Below are 20222 nucleotides of genomic sequence, written 5' to 3'. Positions count from 1 at the left end.
TATAATGTGCAACACATGCTGACCATAAAACGAGGGGGTTTGGGAGTGAAAATGTATCCGTTTCCAGAGCAGCGATACGTTATTGTGACTGGGGACCAGGTATGTGCTGAGTGATGGCGAACATGCGACGCCATCGCGACTCCTTGACCACCCTCGGTGACCGTATCGGGTAACCAGGCTGGAGACGAGCCGCCCTCGTCGCTCCACAACTGCCCAGGGCCTTTGATTCTATTGGTCAGGGGTTAATGGGTTGGGCGCCGTGACGATATGCATGTTAGGGGTAAAATGTCTATTTCTGTCTGGGATGTTTTTCTCCCCTTCTTTCTCTCTCTCTCTCTTTATGCGTGTTTTTCTATCGTTCTTACCTTGTTCACATCCTCTCTCTGTCTTTCTTGTTCATCTGTCTCTGTCACTTTGTCTCTCTCTCTCCCATCTATCTTGACTCTAACTTACACATTTTCTGTCTCACTCTTCTTCCCTCACTCTCTCCTTCCCTCCCGCCCGGTTACATGTCTCCATTTCGACATGTCTCCATTCCGACACTAACCCTATCTCTAACCATTACCCTAAACTTAACCCCTATGGAAGTGTCGCCACTCCGACAATAAGAAGTCAATGTCGGAGTGGCGACATGTTGGAATGGAGGGCAGTCACCCTCCCGCCCTCCCTGTGCGTATGTGACTATGTGTGCGTGCTTCCATGCACTATACTGTGCATCTGAGAGAAAAGGTCAAGTGTGAAATGGAAAAAGTCAGAATCTCATCACTATCGTCTGCCTGGCATCTATAGACATTTTTTTTCCTTTTTTCACCTCTCAGAGGATGGAGAAATAACTATTTTACACACACACACACACACACACACACACACACACACACACACACACACACACACACACACACACACACACACACACACACAGCGTAGACCATAGACATAGTATGAGCCCCAGTAGCGATTAAGGAAATGGTCTGGAAGGTCTCCAGTTGAGAAGGCCATTGTTCTAATGGCCTACTGTGCATTTCAGTTAAGCTTTTAACCTCTCAAGAAACCATTAGACGTAGTGTTTATGGGAGAGGACAATGTAGGCTACTGACCATTGTATGGTTTGGTTTGAACCCAGGACCCGGGCCATGGAGCTTCATTTATTCTGGCCAGATGAAATGTATAGGTGTCTAAAAAACAGAGTTGTTTACAGTACACACACACACACACACACACACACACACACACACACACACACACACACACACACACACACACACACACACATATTATGAATTAGCAGGCAAAGGCAAAGGAAAAATGCCTATAGGAGCCCAAGTCAATACAAGGCCATTATTGTTTTGTTTTGTTCTCCATCGGTTTATAAATAAATAAGTTATTGATTTGTCTAGCCAGAGCTTCTCAGATTGTGGAGGCATTTTCGTTTTTTCGAAAAAGCAGATGGTCTTGCCTGTGGTTCCTGCACCGAACCCCGGCTGCAAGGAGATTATAAATTACATTATACTGTAGACAGCAGCCAAACTGAGCAAGCCTTCAGAATAATAATAACTAAAATATTAAAACTTCACTTGCATTCTCTCTCTCCGCGGCTTTTAAAATTACAATAACACATTTATCTGACTATCTAAATTTACATAATAGGGAATAATAACAGTGCAGAAGAGAGAGACACTGGAGCAGCTCAGACGGTTCTAACCTTTTATTCAGGTGCCAGTATACAGGAGTGACTAACGTTTCGATGCTAGTGCATCTTCATCAGAGTCATCAATAATAACAGTGTTTGGCGTATGGAAACCTTGTGTAAGATGGCGTGCGGGTCATGTACAATCTGTGCATGTTTGAAAATCTAAGTAAAAAAATCAAATAAACTCAAACTGAGTATAAAGCAAATAAAATTCAAACTAAATAAAAGCTAAGCTGTGATGACTATAACTAAGACTAAATATATTGACAATTTTGTCAACAAAATAAAAACTAGACTAAAACGTTAGGGAGAGACTAGTGGAGAAGAGAGTTTACGATGCCATCAAGGCCTGCCAAAATACATTTCAGTTGACTAAATCAACTGTAGATTTAGTTGCCTAAGATCTTTCGACTAAAAATAAAACTTTTCAGGTGACTAAATTATGACTAAAACTAAATGACATTTTATTCAAAAGACTATGACCAAAACGAAATCAAAATGTGCTGATTTAAACACAGCCGACAGACAGACTGGGTCCCTCAACACAGGCTGCACTTATTGCTCCTATAATGGCCTCTCATAGACTCAATGGCCCGAGTCTATAGAGCTCCTCACAGCCAATTCATCAGCAGAAATGTCAAACACAGGATTTCATTCTGCTCTCTGACTGACTGACTGACTTAATGTTGTTGTGTGTGTGTGTGTGTGTGTGTGTGTGTGTGTGTGTGTGTGTGTGTGTGTGTGTGTGGTGTGTGTGTTCTGGGCAGAGATGGAGCCATGGATCTTCAGGTTCAAGGCGGAGGGCACGGTGGATTACTCCCAGCTGACCTTTGACCCCGGGCAGAACGAACTGATTGTTGGAGCCAGGTAACCCCTGTCTGTTTATTTTCTTTTTGTTTCGCTTTCTTTCTTTCTTTCTTTCTTTCTTTCTTTCTTTCTTTCTTTCTTTCTTTCTTTCTGTCTTTCTTTCTTTCTTGTTTTGTTCTCCACTGTAGTCCATTATGAAATTCCATTGTCTTTCTCAAAAGCATCACCTTCAGTTCTGCTCTGTGTGTGTGTGTTTGTGTGTGTGTGTGTGTGTGTGTGTGTGTGTGTGTGTGTGTGTGTGTGTGTGTGTGTGTGTGTGTGTGTGTGTGTGTGTGCGTGTGCGTGCATGATGTGTGCCATGGCGCGTGTCTGTCTTCTGAATCTGCATATTCAGAGGAGCTCTGAGGTTTGCTGGTCGTACAGGTCTACCTCTCCGGTTGGCAGGAGTGTAATTTTGGAAGGCAATTGCAGCCCCATCTGGTGTAAAAAAATGTTTTATCACAGCCTCACCGGAACACATGAAATTACTACTTCGAAAAACCTGATCTCCGTTTGTTTCCTGTTTCATTTTTTTACAGGAACACCTATTCTCCACTTCATGGTATTCGCTCTGTATTTGTCAAAACAAATCGGCAAACAACCGGTGGTCAGATTTACTTGATTTTTTTTCATGGAAGCACAGAGTGACGGTCCGTCACTGTTTGGTTAAATATTCTTGGCAGTTAATGAGTTAACATACTTGTTAAATAGTTCTACTGTATATTCTGATACTCATTGCAATAAAGTGTTTGTTCAGTAACAGCTCAACACAAAACTTTCAGGTCAGGATACCAATTTTATCCAATCAGGATGGACAACTCACACTGGTGCGGCAGTGGCTCAGGGATAGAGTTGAACACGGAGGGTTCCCGAAGGGTTCCCAGTTCGATCCCGGGTTCCCCCCAGAGTTAGTGTGGAAGAGTCCTTGAGCAAGACTCTGAACTAGTTGCTCACAGTGAGCAGGTTGGTGCCTTAATCTATGGGTGAATGTAATGCACAATCTCTGTAAAGCGCCTTTGAAAAAGGCGCTATATAAATGCTCCATTTACCATTTTACAGGATAAATAAGTGACATTGGAAGTGACGAGCAGACAAAATTGGGACTGTAAAACTATTACATTTAAGCTGAAAATGGGAATTCTAATGGGAAAACGCACCTGAAATTTCATTTTCTGTTTATTAGAGACCTGAAGAGACAGCAAGAGAGACCCCTGTTACTGAACAAATACTTTATAGCTTTGATTACTAATCACAATATAGTGCTTTGACCTTTTAATTATTATTAATATTTTTACAGATTAATCACAGATTAATGACAGATCAACACCATGTTAAAGGGTGTTTTGGGTGTTCCTGTCTTGCAACCATACGTTTATTGTCCACTTTCAACCCGGCATCCCTATTTTGGGCATGTACATTATTGGCAAACATTCGCAAACATTTTCTGGAATAGGACTGAAGAAGTGGTAACTTGTTTTTTGCCACCCCCTATTTCTTCTGAAATGATGGCGTAGACAAATTGCATTCTGCTTGTCTACTACTAATGGCCTGGCTGTCAATACAAAGAGACCCTTGCTTCTAAGACAACAGGAGGTAGCAGTGCAGCCTGCAACATCGAGAGCAACATCACAAACAGAGACCCAGCGCGCCCAGGGAATCTGCTAATGGACCCGCGGAACGCTGACGGAAGACTAAGTACAGAATTAGCAAAGACTTGCGGTGTGGGTGGAGAGACAGGGAGTAAAGGGCAGAGAAAGGAACCAGCTAAAGGAAAATGGTTCGCATGCATCACTGTGACAAAACATGAAGAATTCACCCACTGTTATCATCAACCATTTTCACAGATGGTTGCTGCACTGTCAGCACTGAAGTTGAACAGCGAAACGTGGTTATTTGTTTCCTTTTAGCTTGGAGCGCCGGCGTTTGGACCGGCGGATTGTCCTGCAAAGCCCTCGTTATGGCATCGGTCAATACACGCGACTGATGTATGGTGGTGGAGCACTCAAAAAAATCTAATAATAGATTTAATGCAATTCCTGGTGCCAACTTGACGGCTGGGGAGTGTCTAACCCGTGAAAGGCGGCATGCCTGGATGGATGGCTGTGGTCTGGATTTGAGCTATGAGTGATAATGGAAGGAAAGAGAGATCGATGCAAATATCAATATGGTTAAGAGAGCCCTGGCCACATCAAAGCCTGGGTGATAGCCACTCTTTGGAAGATTGATAGATCTGTGTGTTCGTGTGTGTGTGTGTGTGTGTGTGTGTGTGTGTGTGTGTGTGTGTGTGTGTGTGTGTGTGTGTGTGTGTGTGTGTGTGTGTGTGTGTGTGTGTGTGTGTGTGTGTGTGTGTGTGTGTGTGTGTGCGTGCGTGTGCGTGTTTGTGTTTGTGTGGCCTCAGACATCATCAAGAGATGCCCCATGCAGCTGCTGATGAAAGGCAGATCTTTACTAGCCTGGGCACCAGCCTGCTACGCCACGTGGTTCAATGGATTGGTTTTGTCACTTTGCTTCTCAGTCTGGCAAGCCTCCATTTGACTCGTATATCCGAACGTCATCTGTTAAGTAGGCGACGTCGTTGCTGATTTGTGTGGTTGCCTTAACAGCAACCTCATGGCGGCGCTAGAAGAGGGGCATGTGAGAAATCCAGGGGCGGAGGTTGTGGTTTGCCAGCCAAGGAGTGTGTGTGCAAAGTTTGGCATGGATAGGGGCAGCGCGGTGCTGGAGATAAGAGTAGGGCCAAAAGTGTGACGTGGCGTGAAGTGACGTGACGTGATGTGACGGAGGGACTGACTGACTGACGGAGGGACTAACAGACAGCCGGTTTTCATAGTAACTTGCGACCGTCAGGTCCACAACTTCCATTCCAAGATATGGGCGTAATATTTATTGATGACATCAGGGATCTCCATATATGGGCATAAAAGGGACAAGGACGGTGTTCTGCCCACTGTTAGTGTGAATTATTGCCACCTAGTGGTGATTTTGCAAATCGTTTTGTTTGCACCATGTGGTGTATTGATTGATTGATTGAAGACTTTATTAGAAGTTTGCATAGGAAAAGGTACAGTTTCATGACGGTACAGTTCACTGGTACAAGGTCTACTAAAAGGAGATCCATGAAAAGACTAAGCTTATTTCCACAGGAAACCATTTAAGTATCTCATATAACATTGAATGACCCTATTTGACCCTTTGAGCTTGCTGTAGTTTCCCAGTATGTGTTCAGTGTTTACAATACAGCAGAGGATAGAGCAGTGCTAGAAGCTACTCTTTTAACACACCTTAAAAAATATATGACTGTAAACACATTCTGTTGGTTCTCTTGACATTGTGCTTTCCTATTGTCTATTTTGTGATGTTTATCCAAATACAAACTACATGAAGCTAAATTTGATGTTTATGTTTGAAGCTGGCTGAAACTAAATTAAGCTAATCACTACTTGCTAGCCTATACATCTATCTACATGTCACTTACTGTAAGTCCATTACAGTGTTAGGTGAGAGCAGTTTGATTATTTTTGTGTGTTTCATGTCTATTGCAATATGCTGTATTTGTTTTTGACTATTGATACAGAATGCATATTTCTTCTGTATTTTCTGTATTGCAGTTTTACGACTGCAAGGACTGACAGATACATTACAGAGATATGTATTTGCAAGTGTGAAGTGAAGTGAAGTGACAAAACCAATCCACTGAACGTAGCGCGGCAGGCTGGTACCCAGGCTAGATCTTTAAGGCAGGGGTCTTCAACAGGGGGTCCGGGACCCCTAGGGGGTCCTCAGAGTTACTACAGGGGGTCCTCCAAATATTCCAATCCTTTTTATATTAACAACTTGAACTCTAGCGTCCATATTCTGAGAACTGTAGCCAAACATAGCAGATCTACAAGCTAACGGAATTCACAAGCTCAGCTTGTAGATCGGCTATTTTCGGCAAAGAGGTTTGGTGTACAGAGTGAAAGGTCAAGTTTATTAAGTATTGACGGTTCAAGTGGTTAAATATCTGAAAACACAAATTGACATGAATCCAAAATACACTGATGATTGTGCTGTCCAACAATGAAACTATATGGAATCTATGATCAGGTTGTGGGGGTCCCTGCTTCATCTCTCTCTCAACTAAGGGGTCCTTGGCCTGAAAACATTGAAGACCCCTGCTTTAAGGTGATCGTGGAGAGAGAGGAGTAAAGGGAAATACACGTATGCTCTTTTCGATGTCCTGGTGGGTGGTCTCAGAAACATTTTCTCAGAACTTGCGTACCCCCAGACCCTCTGACTCTCCCAACTAATTTAGTTCTGAAAGCCTGTCCAAAGTTTTTTCTTTTTTTTGCCCTCCGTTATCAGAAGGAGCATGTATTGGCCTCAACACAGCCCTTCGCTTGGACACTGATAAACCTGTTGGACAAAGATTACTGTAATTGTCAGCACAATTTCTCCTTTCTACTGTACATCCTTTCATAGCGGTAGCTGATGACTCTGGTAGTTTCGTTTCTTAAGCGTACTGTCTTTTCTGAGGCACTGCTATTCAGAGGGGGCAAAATATTTGAAAAGTTTGGAAGACCAAAGCCACAATCTTAGCCTCGCCTTACAGTGTAATCATAGCAACACAGAGTAGCCTCAGGCCATGGCAGACTGGCAGTCATTATCAGTTAAAATGGGATTCTTCTTACATTCCTTCAGTTACGCTCTCTCTCTCTCTCTCTCTCTCTCACACACACACACACACACACACACACACACGCGCGCGCGCACGCATGCACGCGCACACACACACACACACACACACACACACACACACACACACACACACACACACACACACACACGCAGGCACACACACGCATGCACGCAGGCACACACAGACACACACACACACGCACAGACTCACATGCATATTGCATACACAATGCCTCAGGGCCAATGTTTAGTTGAAATCAGAGCATGAAATCTGTCAGTGCTATTAGGCTATTAGGCTTAATCAAACGCCCCCTTTTCACCCCCTCACCGCACACAGGTCTTGTCAGTTTATTGCAGATCATAGAGAAACCTTTTTCATATCAAGGTCCATTATTTATTTGGCATTTGAGCCACGGACCCAAAGCTTAGGATATTTTGTTGTCGTTGGATCAGATTTTTTATTTCCATGCTGTATTGATGTTGGTGCCATAGGAGAGATAACAGGCAAAAACATTGATCAAAATAACATATTCTCTATATTCTCTAATTGTGTAGACCAGGGGTTCACAAACTTTTTTGTCTCAGGGCACCCCATAAATATATTTTTTTAATCCGAGGCACCCCTAAATTTTCACTCCCAGCACCTTATATTTATAGCATATCGTCGTTGTCGAGTGGAAACCTTGTATGTCCAAAACCATTCATTTTGTATTTATCATCTATAAAATGTACTAAACTAGTGAAAACGGCAGATCTACAAGCACACAACGCCTCGCATTGCGAGGCGTTGTGTGCTTGTAGATCGGCTGTTTTCACTAGTTTTGTGCGATGGTCTTGTATGATGAAGCAGGGCTTTGCTTTACCAAAAGACGTACACATTTGAAACTTGGAGATACGAGGTTTCTGCCCGACAGTGGCGATATTTTAGTGATTATGTTGCGAGGAAAACTTTGAGAAAATAGCCATTTTGGTTAGAACTGACTGAAAATAACTTTGTACTTCAAGTTTAAAATTATACTAAATATTTTTTCAATTGTCCAAATAGATTCCAAATATTATCAAATGATCTCGCGGCACCCCTGGACTGCCGTCGCGGCACCCCAGGGTGCCCCGTCACCCACTTTGAAAACCCCTAGTGTAGACCTTGAGAGTGTAAAAAGAAACAAAATGGACCGGTAAGGGTCCATTTTGTTTCATTTTACGCTCTCAAGAGTTAAACCAAGTCTCCGGACCACTGGTTGAAAAACAACCAAGGGCCCCCATCGGCTCTATACTATAGAACCGATCGTATTTTTCTCTACATTGAATCGCTTCGCCGTAAATAGCTGACCTACAAGCTCACAACGTGTCGCAAATGCGATGTTTTGTGAGCTTGTAGATCAGCTATTAGCAGCAAAGTGTTCGCCCGCGGCATATAGGGTCACTAGGGTGCGGTTAAAGCTGACCATGAGCTGTGGAAGCTCTAGTCTGGAGTGATGTAGCTTGAAAATGTACAGGCGTTCCCCTGATCCGCTTTCATTCTAATGCACCGTTTAAGCTGCATAATTCAACAGATCCTCCTTTTCACAGACGTAGATGGAAATGCCTTTGTAGGCACCCTGAACAGAGGGTGAGAGAGAGAGAGGGAGGGAGAGGAGGGAGGCGATGAAAGAGAGGCGTGTGTGTGTGTGTGTGTGTGTGTGTGTGTGTGTGTGTGTGTGTGTGTGTGTGTGTGTGTGTGTGTGTGTGTGTGTGTGTGTGTGTGTGTGTGTGTGTGTGTGTGTGTGTGTGTGTGCGTGCGTGCGTGCGTGCGTGCGTGCGTGCGTGCGTGCGTGCGTGCGTGCGTGTGTTGCGTGCGTGTGTGTGTGTGTGTGTGGTGGGGGGAGTGAGTAAAGGAGAGATAACTACTGTACAGTGCTCAGGCCTGTTAGCATCTCTTTCTATAGGTTTATCTTGCCCCCCAGCCCCTTTTAACTCATATTCTTGCCTTCTTTTCTTTTCAGAAACCATCTCTTCAGGTTGAGTCTGGAGGACCTGACATTGATACAAGTGAGTGTTTGCCTCTCTCTCTCTCTCTCTCTCTCTCTCTCTCTCTCTCTCTCTCTCTCTCTCTCTCTCTCTCTCTCTCTCTCTCTGCAGAGGGACTACTGTGCTGTACAGCGGAGAATACATTTCCATTTGTATGCTCTCAGAGTTAACATACCCATAAGTGTCCAGTTGGACCCCTGGTGGGCCCCAGACCGAACGTTTAGAAGTATTGGATTACGGACACACACTCACTGGCACGCTAGCTTCCCCTGTCTCTGTCTGACTGTCTCAGTGCAGACGCCATTGATTCGACAGACAACGTGCCGTGCTTGTCATTGCACGTTGCCCGGGCTCCTCGACTCAAAGCTGTTCCACTTAAATGGCTTACTGCTTCATGCGCCACAACAATTTGCAGTCTGGTGGAGTGACAGTGGGTGGGGTGGTGGTGGGGGAAGAGGGGGGTGCAGGTAGGATTGTTTGTTGATGCAGATGTCTGACACAGATATAGGCTCATGTGCCAAGTCTAGTAAATGATGGACTAATAGGCCTGATAATAATAATAATTGCGACATAGGTCACATTTACTATAAAAAACCTGCAGATCCTGTCCGTGCGTGCATGCGTCCCAGTGCGTGACACCTCATCCCAGCTCAGCAGAAGGATATAGCTTACCTGTTCTGACATCACAATGATGTTGCAAATGAATTCCGTCCTTGTCCCTTTTATGCCCATATATGGAGATCCCTGATGTCATCAATATTAAACCCATATCTGGCAATGCCCATATATGGACATATTGCGTCAGACTCATGTGGTCTATGACGTCAGACATCGATGATGTCAGACGTCAGTCATCTCCCTATTTGGGAAATTTACTATGAAACCTGGGTGGTCAGCTCCATATATGTAGATCTAGCCTGAGCTGGCTTCCAATTTCGGGCTTTTGATCCGGTCGGGAGCGGATGGCGTCATACGTCATTCTGTAGTCAAAATGGACTACACTTTGTCAGGAAACACCAAACCGGAAACGGTTTTAACCCCTACTTGCTCATGCGCTAACTACTTGCGCATGAGCTAACTAGGTTGAAACTGTTTCCGGTTTGGTGTTTCCTGCCAAAGTGTAGTCCGTTTTACTACAAAATGCCATCCGGTCTAGACCGGATCAAACAACCTGTTTAGTAAACGAAGACCAGGCTTTCCCCCAGAAAGCCTGGTGACGTGAGGTTAATGGAGATCTAGGTGATGATCCAGTCGTCTCCATTTATGGCTGGCTATCCAGGGTTTGCCGAGTTCAGTGTCGTGATCTTCATATTTGTAGAAAATCCACATTTTGTCCAACTTAAACAGCCAACCAGGTCTGTGCATTTTTTTTGTCAAAGCTGATCCCATGCCAAAGCGCCAGCGCCGCGTCCACGTGTCTCTCCCTTAGGGCATCTTACTGGTAGTAATAATAATAATAATAAGCCCACAAGTTCAAGTAGAATTTGAAACTGTGCATGACATTCCCTCCTGCCACGCTTCACGTTCCCATTGCACAAATCACACGCTTTTACCCTTGTTATTTCACGCTCTGTCTGATTGTTTACGCCTTGCTGTGAAATCTTTGCCCGATGAAAATTTTCTTCTGTATTGTGTTCATCCGGAAGTGTCAGGCTAAACACAAAAGGAGGCAGGACGGGAACAAAATGAGTTGTTCAACTCAAATTAAAGCGTGACTAACACTAATCTCAGTTGAACACCGTATTGTGCTTGCGTGGTGGTGAATTAACAGTAAATATGCATTGTACAAAACCAACAGGGTTTTGTTGATTTTGTACTAACACGTATTTGCACAGAACTTGCATAAACATGGAATATCCGCCTCAGGGTAGAAAATATGCCTTCATTCAATCCCTCCTTCTCTACACATTGGCATTATGATTCATTTTTATTACATTTCCTTTGCTTTGTTTTCTTTTTAGCCATTATGCCATTTACCTCCATGTGTGTAGTCCCTGTCATTGCTGTGGGTCTTGGAGAGGGTGTACAGTAGACAACGGAGTTCCCCAGGGCTCGGACTAGGACCGGTTGTATTTCCCTCTACAGCCAATTGCCAGCCCCTTCTTTTCACCTGACAGTATAGGAGTTTCACTTTGAGGGTGTAATATGTGTGGAATACTGTTGGGCTCCCAGCTGAACAACCTGTAGGAGTAACTAATGCAGCAATAACAGAGACTGTTCTCCCCTGCCGGCTTCCCACCCACAAACACAACGTTGTGTTTGTTGCTGTGCCCAGTCAAGCCGGCGGCACTGTGGAGGAGGCCTAGTCTCCATGGTAGTGGGCAGGAACTTTACCCCCATGCGTCACCCCCCCTATTTAGTTGTATTCATTTATTTACTGTAAATTATTTCATGATTTTTTTCCCTCCCCTTTCCCCTCCTTTGTTCATTGTTCCCCCGTTGAGCCAAACGTTTTGTCACCCACTGAGTAGCCAGGCAAACATTGATATGTTCTGGGTTCACTTGGCCCGTTGCTGGGGGCAGGGGGGGAGAGGGGGGGCTTAGCAGCAAGCTCCTTTTGATCATTGGACAAGACCACATGCCTGGACCTTTACACCCTGAAAATCCTGGGGATTCAAAGAGGATGAGCAACAGAAGTAGAAAAGAGAGTTTTGCTGTATACGGCCGTGTGGCTGCAGCAGAACTGATGTGAAAATACAAACGATTATTCAAAAACCAACAACTCGAAGACTAGGGCTGTCACGATTATGACATTTTACATGGCGATTAATTGTCACTCAAATAATTGCGATTAATGATTTAATTGTGTATTTGTCGTTGACAATTACATTTCTGTTTGGCTTTTAGGCTTCGAAGTTGCACCTGGAAATTATGACACGTAACTTAAATGTACAAAGAATTTACCGACATATTTGACAACTTTATACTTAAAAAAGAACTTTGATAGTGGAAATAGCCGATCTACAAGCTAGTGGAAATAGCCGATCTACAAGCTCTCAAAGCGTCAAGCGTCGCGAGCTTGTAGATCTGCTATTTCCACTACTTTTTGAAACTATATTAACATTTCTCAACATGGAAACGATTATGACGATTATGCAAAATAATTGCGATTACCTCAAATAATTGCGATTAGACGATAATGTAATAATTGTGACAGCCCTATCGAGGACTGAACTTGAGAGCAAAGAGCGAAGCGCGCACACAAGCAGGATAAGGGAAAATACAACTGAGGAAACCCCACAGTGTGAGAGAGGATAGCTATAGCTGTCTTTTATGTTTGCTCGCTGGGATAGAGAGGCTTAGTAAAGATGCCTTAGCCCAATCATCCGTCTTTCTTTATCCTGAGTCGCTCGACTGGTGCGTGGCAAAATCCCAGAGGAGATTCCGCTGGCTCCATCGCCACCCTGAGCTCCAGGGCTTCCCCTCTAGAGACAATAGGTGCTGGTAATCTCCACCAAGTGCTGGTGCCAATTTAAGCTGACCCATGGACTAGTCCCTGATTTACATTTGACTGGACTGCAGGGTTAAGGAGCAGGCCTTAAGCCCCAGTGCTTGATTAGGAACAGCAAAAAATACTATTATTCCTCCCTCCCTTCTCCTCCTCTCCTCTCCTCTCAAAGAGTGAGGGATTCATTGCGTGGCTGTTATGTAGGAAATTCTAATCGCTGTTCACAGCACAAGAAAGTTGAATGAATGACCTTTTCGCATTGTTTCTCTGCACGCGTGTCGTACTGAGTGATCAAATACAGTTGCAAGGGAATAAGAGAGCTATGGTAAGCCAGCATACAAAGCGAGTTGGCATGTGAAGCGTTTGTTGTGCTTTATCTTAAGGCGGTGCAGACGTTTTCGACAGTTGTATAATTATTTTGTTTACTTTTTCCACAGAAGACCAAAGAAACTAAAAGCTACTCCCACACACACAGCTCAGAGCGTTTTTATCCCACCTCTCTCTCTCAGCCCTGTCGGATCATGCCCTATGGCAGTGATTTGTTTTGCATGGCTGACAAGCCTGACAGCCTTAACATTACCAAGAGGAAATACGTATTGATTGATGGAGCGCTGCTTTACCATTTGAGTACAAGCTGCCTGTAATATGGCAGGGAGTTGGATGTAATTACCATATGATCAATGCCCACATTTCATCGGGCCATGATCACAAATACGTGAAACATTTATGAATTGGATAAACACAGCCGCCAAGGTCATTTCTCCCAGTAGGCAAAAAAAGAAAAAAAAGAAAACAAATCCCACCCGCTCGCACTGTATGCCCTCGGCAAGTGCTCTTGTCAGAAAATGAAATTCTGAATAACCAGCGGTCGTGCTTTTTTGTTCGGGAGGTGTCCGAGAGCACTGGGAGTGCTAGTTGAACGCCCCCGGTCTAAGCTGCTCTATTGCACATATCGAGTTCGAGGCTCGGGGATCGATAGAGCCCTCACCCAGCAATCATAATCTCCTCAGCAAATGGCCTCCCTGCCTGGAAGTAATGAAAAATAGAAAAAGTGGTGACCAGCAGAAGTGAGAGAGAGAGAGAGAGAGAGAGAGACAGAGCGGCCCTAAAGATGACGTCCACAGCTTTGAGAACTTTCACTCTCTCATTGTTAGGGCTGTCACGATATGACATTTTACATGATGATTAATTGTCACTCAAATAATTGGTGATTAACGATTTCATTGTGTATTTGTCGTTGATAATTACATTTCTGTTTGGCTTTTAGGCTTTGAAGTTGCATATGGTAGATATGACACATAACCTAAATATACAAATACATTACTGACATATTTGACAACTTACTACTTAAAAAATACCTTTGATAGTGGAAATAGCCGATCTACAAGCTCACAACGCGTCGCGATGCGACGCGTTGTGAGCTTGTAGATCTGCTATTTCCACTATTTCTGACATTTTTCAACATTCACGATTATGACGATTATGACAAAATAATTGCGATAATGTCAAATAATCACGATTAGACGATTATGTAATAATTGTGACTGCCCTACTCATTGTTGGTGTTTCCTCTTGAGGGCACGCTGCTTGGATCTGGCCTTCCATCTGTCGCTGCGAGTGCAAGCGCTTCGATTTCTCTGTAAGAGATATAAGGATTTGTCAGAGGAATTAAATGTTGACGAGACAAAGACACTTTTGCGATTCTAAACAAGAGTTAGGGCAGAAGCTTCAGAACGCCCCATTGGAAATTGAAGAGATATGAGCTGCACTCCATGTGAATGGCAATCAGGTGCAAAATGGCGACCCGGCTGACATCGAAACTGGAGTCAGTCCTCTGTTGGGATGTGAACTGACTATATGGTGCTATATGGCCACTACTAAGTGTCGCCTGTCCCTGCAGGCGATGTATATCCCCATCTGCACTCGCACTCCTCTCCCCTCAAAGAATGAGGGATTCATTGCGTAGCTGTTTCTAATCGCTGTTGTTCACTGCACAAGAAAGCTGATGTGGAAATACAAACAATTATTCAAAAACCAACTGCTCGAAGATCGTTGGTTTTGCGAGTGCAGATGTGTATCCCCATCTGCACTCGCCTGGCCCTGAATAAAGAAACACTGTCATGTCTAAAAGTGAATATACTGCACCTTTCTTCTTTGTTTGGAGTTCATTTACTTTCACTTGTGCCATGAAAGAGGGGAGAGAGAGAGAGAGAGAGAGAGAGAGAGAGAGAGAGAGAGAGAGAGAGAGAGAGTTTCAGATAGTGTCTTCCTCAATTTAGAGCTGCTATAATAACCCAGATAAAGGATTCTGTACTGAAAGGCTTTTAGTTGAATAGAAGCATGCATTAAACATACAGGGCTGTATTTTGATTGTCTTAATAAGTAGTTCACCACTTTTCAACCTGTCTTCATATAATAGGTCCTCATAATGTTCATGATAAAATATCAAAAAGAAATTCTACTCAGTCCAAGTCTCCTAGGAGAGCTGTGGGAAGTTCAGAATCCATCGTCTTGTGACGATTAAAAATATTAATCAATATTTTTGAAAAAAAATATTTAGATTTTTATTATCGCGAGAACAATGGCTTCCACTTTAAAATTGCAACTTTTCAGGAATAGAAAGCCTGCCGTTTCTATAAGCTGGATTGGCAATCGATGATGTCACAAGACGATGGGTTTCTGACCTGCACACAGCCCTCCTCTGAGAAAAAAAAAAAAGCTATTTTTGAGTGAGGACCAATTATATGAGGTTGAAAAGTGGTGGAGTGCCCCTTTAAGTACCAGCTCTTATGCCTTAACTCAAAGGCCTGTCCATACTGTTTCCGACCACCAAACCTTTCGTCCGGCTCAACTACAAAATGACACACAGCCCACAATACCCCCCCCCCCCCCCCCCCCCCATCCCCTCTCTAAATACAACTGAATCAATTCTACTGCCCCTTCTATCACATCGTGTCCTCAGCCTCTGCCAGACTCAGTCAGCAAAACGAGCCCTGGCATGGCTTCTGCATGGCTCCCATGAGCCGTTGCCCACTGTGCTGTGCTCGCTGCAGAGAGAGAGAAGGTGGGTGTTGGTTGGCTTAAGCACCGAGGCGAGGGCCAGCATTGATGAATTATTCGTTCCGCATTTGCATTGTGTTCACATCCCATTGTGTTGCCATCGTGGCTTGATGAACGAGCGTGCCGGCTGGCTCAGAGAGGAGCTTCAGCCTTGTGTTCCTGTCTCACCGTGAGCTCCCCAATTAGTTTTACTGAGAAAAAACATCCCCTTTAGGAATCTATTATTAGAGCCTTGTTTCCTCTGACGCAGTAAGTCTGAACGGGAGCAGCGGTTGGTTCCGCAGCAGGCTTGAACAGAACACGGCGTCAGACAATGAGCACTCGGATCCATGACGTTACTCTTTCTCTCACTGTCCAATTTCACAGCAGAGAAGTGAATAGCTGATATCCATCCCTGCCTCTCTGTGTCAGCACCCAGACAGGCAGACGGAAGCACTCTGCGTAACATCTCCCTTTGACAACAGAGCCTGTCTGGCATTGAGTTGTAACACCATGTTACACCATGCCGCCGCTTTTCTCTACCTCAGGGGTCTTCAACAGGGGGTCCGGGACCCCTAGGGTGGTCAGGGGAATCTGAATATTTGTGTGATAGACTTTTTTTCCTCCTTTTTTTATGAACCACTTGAACCCTAGCGTCCATATTCGGAGAACTTCAGCCAAAAATAGTCTATTTTCGGCAAAGAGGTTTGGTGTAGAGGGGGAAAAAAGCAGTACAGAGTGAAAGGTCAAGTTTTTAAGTATTGGCGGTTCGAGTGGTTAAATATCGGAAAACAAATTGACATGAATCTAAAATACACAGATGATTGTGCTGTCAAACAATGAAACTACCGGTATATAGAATCCTGCTTCATCTCTCTCTCAACTAAGGGTTCCTTGGTCTGAAAAAATTGAAGACCGTTGCTCTACCTCATAGTTTAACAACTGTAACCACAAAAAAAATCGACATGATTTCGAAAGTAGCCTATGAACACTTTGTTATGAAGGTCGCCTCACAGCTAGAAGGTCCTGAGTTCGATTCCTGCTGGGTGACGCGATGGGCGCTGTGTGGCGTGTTCTCTCCTCCGCGTCATCAGTGCCCACACCCTGGGTGGGGTTGGCGAAAGGGCCTTTCTGTGTGGAGTTTGCGGTGACTGCTCTCCATTCCGACATGCTGCCATTCCGACATTGACTTCTTATTGTCGGAGTGGCAGCACTTCCATAGAGGTAAGGGTTAGGTATATGTCTCCTAAGGTAGGTACCCTCACAAAAAAACATGCTGTAATCCTGGTCCCTATACTGCCTCCCTCTGGTCAGCCTGGGGCACCTGATGGAGGGGAAAGGAACTGGCTGGAATAACGTGTTCCTTCAACGCGCTACGTCCAACCAGGGAAACCTCCCCCTGTCAGGTGAAAAGAAGCAGCATAGAAGGAAGCATGAGGTCAGTCTGTTGCTCTCCCCAGGTTGGCAAAGGGAGTGTAGTGCCCTTAATTACATTCGATTTATTGACACCGGGTGAAAAAAATGGGTTACAAAAATCGTGGGATAAAAAGAGAAAAAGAATTAATAATAATAATAATAAAATACAATGCTGTTTGAACTCCTGTGAGTAAAAGCACCCCCCCCCCCCCCCCCTCCTTCCCCGACAAAAAAATCCTCTCCTTCGCTTTCCACCGTTGCACTTCATTAACTCATTGCTCGCAGTCACAATGTCAGCTAAAGCAATTAGCCTTGCTAATCAGTAGCGAACGGAGCACCTCCACTACCAGTCGACGCATTAAGTCGATTCACGGATACACACAGGCATGGAGAATGATGTCATAGAATTGGCTGGTCGTGTATTGGGCTCTCGCACTCTTGTGTGATTCAGCATGCCAGCATATTTCACAGCACTGTGTAGTTTCTTCAAAATATTTGTACAGGGTTTTTTTTTTTCTGTATGGCATTATGAGAGACAGACGGCGACAGAGACAGACCCATACAGTGATGCCACTCAAGGACACATTTTTTTGGTATGTAAATCTTTCCAAGCCTTACATCAGCAGACATCAGTATGAATAGTAAATCTGGTAGCGGCACAGAAAAATGTAATATCATCAGCTATTCAAGAGACAGATTAGATTTCTCCAGCTCCCCGTCTGCCTTTCAACCCCGTCCCCCAGCCCCTCACTCCTCTCCAGGCATGTCGCACCAAATTCTGGGCCCTGGGTACAATTATTCACTTAATATTTTTGTGCTTTAACTATCTGTGCCGCGCTGTGAGCTTGTAGATCTGCTATTTTTTTTAAATCGTGAAAATGTGTGCAAGTCTTTGAATATTTCAAATCCTTCTAAGGTTTTTTGAAAAACACTATGTGAAGGACCCCCAAAATGATATGTATTTGGCCACGGAACCCCATCTCAAAATATGTAGTTCCAGGGACACCCCCAGAAGCAAAATTTCAGTTACAAATGTTCACTTAAAAATACATATATTCAAAGATTTGCGACTTTTGAAAAATAGCAGATCTACAAGCTTGCAGCGCGGCACTCGGTGCCACGCCACGCTGTGAGCTTGTATATCTGCTATTTTTCAATAGCTGAAGTTTACTAGGGCCCCTCCACCTTGGGCCCTAGTAACTCAGTACCACCCCCCTTGTGACGCCCCTGCTCCTCTCTCTCTCTGTCTCTCTCTCTCTGCCTCTCTCTCTCTCTCTCTCTCTCTCTCTCTCTCTCTCTCTCTCTCTCTCTCTCTCTCTCTCTCTCCCTCTACTCGCCTCTCACTGTAATGGAACGCACAGCCAGTCCATTCACAAAGGCCAGACAGCTGTGAGTAGGGAGAGGGTGTTCTCTGGTCGGTCTTCATGCAAAATGTATTGAATATCATGTCTGGATGTGCAGTGGTTGGCTGGGACCCTCCCCCTCATTAACTCCTCGCCCCGCTCTGTCTCTCCCCTCGGCCCCCGTGCCTCCATCATCCCGGCATGTTCCGAACACGGCCTCTTGTTATCTCTTTGTTTTTTGTCTTGTTTTTCTCTTCTGTCCTTTTCTCTCTCTGCAGTACGTCTAATATTCTCTTTCTTTCTCCCCCTGCCCACGGCTTTTTATTTCTCTCTCTCTCTGTCTCTCTCTTTGCCTCCCTCTCACAGCCTCTCCTGCACCCACCTCGTGCTCACAATAGCCCCTTAGTGTCACGGATGATGAGATCTCGGAACACAATGGTTCTTCTCTTTGGATTCCTAACATTACAGGCGGGTGCACGGAACATGGATAGCTCAGGATTCTATTCTTCGGTGTCCCTGAGGCAATGAATGCCTTTGACTGACATAGCCAAAGTGTGTCTGTCACTCTGACTGTACCGCTCGCTCTCTCTCGCGTTCTCTCGCGCTCTCGGTACCGCACGCACATGTGTGCGGCAGCGGTACTGACACACACACACACACACACACACACACACACACACACACACACACACACACACACACACACACACACACACACACACACACACACACACAAATGCGGTACACAGTTCTTCCTTTGTTTATTATTTTCTTGCTGAACTCTCTCCTCTCTCTCTTTGTCGCTGTCTACTTCTTCTAATAAAAATGCAAGAAACGGGTCTTTTGTAGTGCTCCAGAATATTGGCTCTTTTTATTCTCAAATGACTCCGGCGACTATTATTATGATTAAAATTCAGCACATTAATTTTTTTCACTGTTGGCACAGATCTATCTTAGCGGCACACTGAGGCTGGAACGATAGTGTGCTAATGGACTTTTAATGTGCCTTAATGATACTGGCACTTTCCTTGGCATGTGTGTGGTTGTGGCACCGTGCTCTGGTCTGTGTGAGGCCTGGCATTCAGATAAACATGCATCCACAGGTAAATTAACCCATTTAGGCCTAACATTTGTGGATGCTTTAACTATTGAAAAATAGCAGATATACAAGCTCACAGCGCGGCACCGAGTGCCGCGCTGCGAGCTTGTAGATCTGCTATTTTTGAAAAAGTCGTGAAAATGTGCGCAAATATTTGAATATATGTATTTTCAAAGCGAACGCTTGTAACTCAAATTCTGCTTCTGGGTGGTCCCTGGAACTAGATATTTTGAAATGGGGGTCCGTGGCCAAATACATATAATTTTGGGGGTCCTTCACATGAAAAGGTTTGAGAACCACTGACATAGTAGTCTCTCAAGAACACACAAACTGAGCTCCAGTTAAGTGAAAAGGACCTTTTCTTTGACGATGGCTGGCCAGATTGCTGACACAAAAACATAGGTTTTTCAAAAAATCTTAGAAGGATTCAAAAGACACTTATAGAATCGTGTCAAAATTCAAATTTTCACGATTTTTCAAAAATAGCAGATCTACAAGCTCGCAGCGCGGCACTCGGTGCCGCGCTGTGAGCTTGTATATCTGCTATTTTTCAATAGTTAAAGCATAAAATAATGAAACACAAATTGTGTACCCGTTCTGAATGGGTTAAAGCCTTTCAGACTGAAGGACGTTACCCACTCAGTATAATTGCTGAAG

General features: G+C 44.4%; 1 protein-coding gene across 1 annotated transcript in view; it reads left to right on the top strand.

Moving 5' to 3' along the window:
- sema5a (sema domain, seven thrombospondin repeats (type 1 and type 1-like), transmembrane domain (TM) and short cytoplasmic domain, (semaphorin) 5A) overlaps positions 1 to 20222 on the top strand; it is a gene marked incomplete at both ends in the record, with an annotated part of 185754 nt that overhangs the window by 15207 nt on the left and 150325 nt on the right. Inside the window, 2 exons of the mRNA XM_080752100.1 lie at positions 2458 to 2557; positions 9196 to 9241. Coding sequence (XP_080608226.1) covers positions 2458 to 2557; positions 9196 to 9241 — 146 coding nt within the window. The remainder of the gene's footprint in view (positions 1 to 2457; positions 2558 to 9195; positions 9242 to 20222) is intronic.

Source organism: Nannobrachium achirus, assembly GCF_963921795.1.
Source record: "Nannobrachium achirus genome assembly, chromosome: 21".
NCBI lineage: Eukaryota > Metazoa > Chordata > Actinopteri > Myctophiformes > Myctophidae > Nannobrachium > Nannobrachium achirus.
Note: the sequence above shows the minus strand (reverse complement) of the source record. Positions and strands in the feature narration are given on the sequence as shown.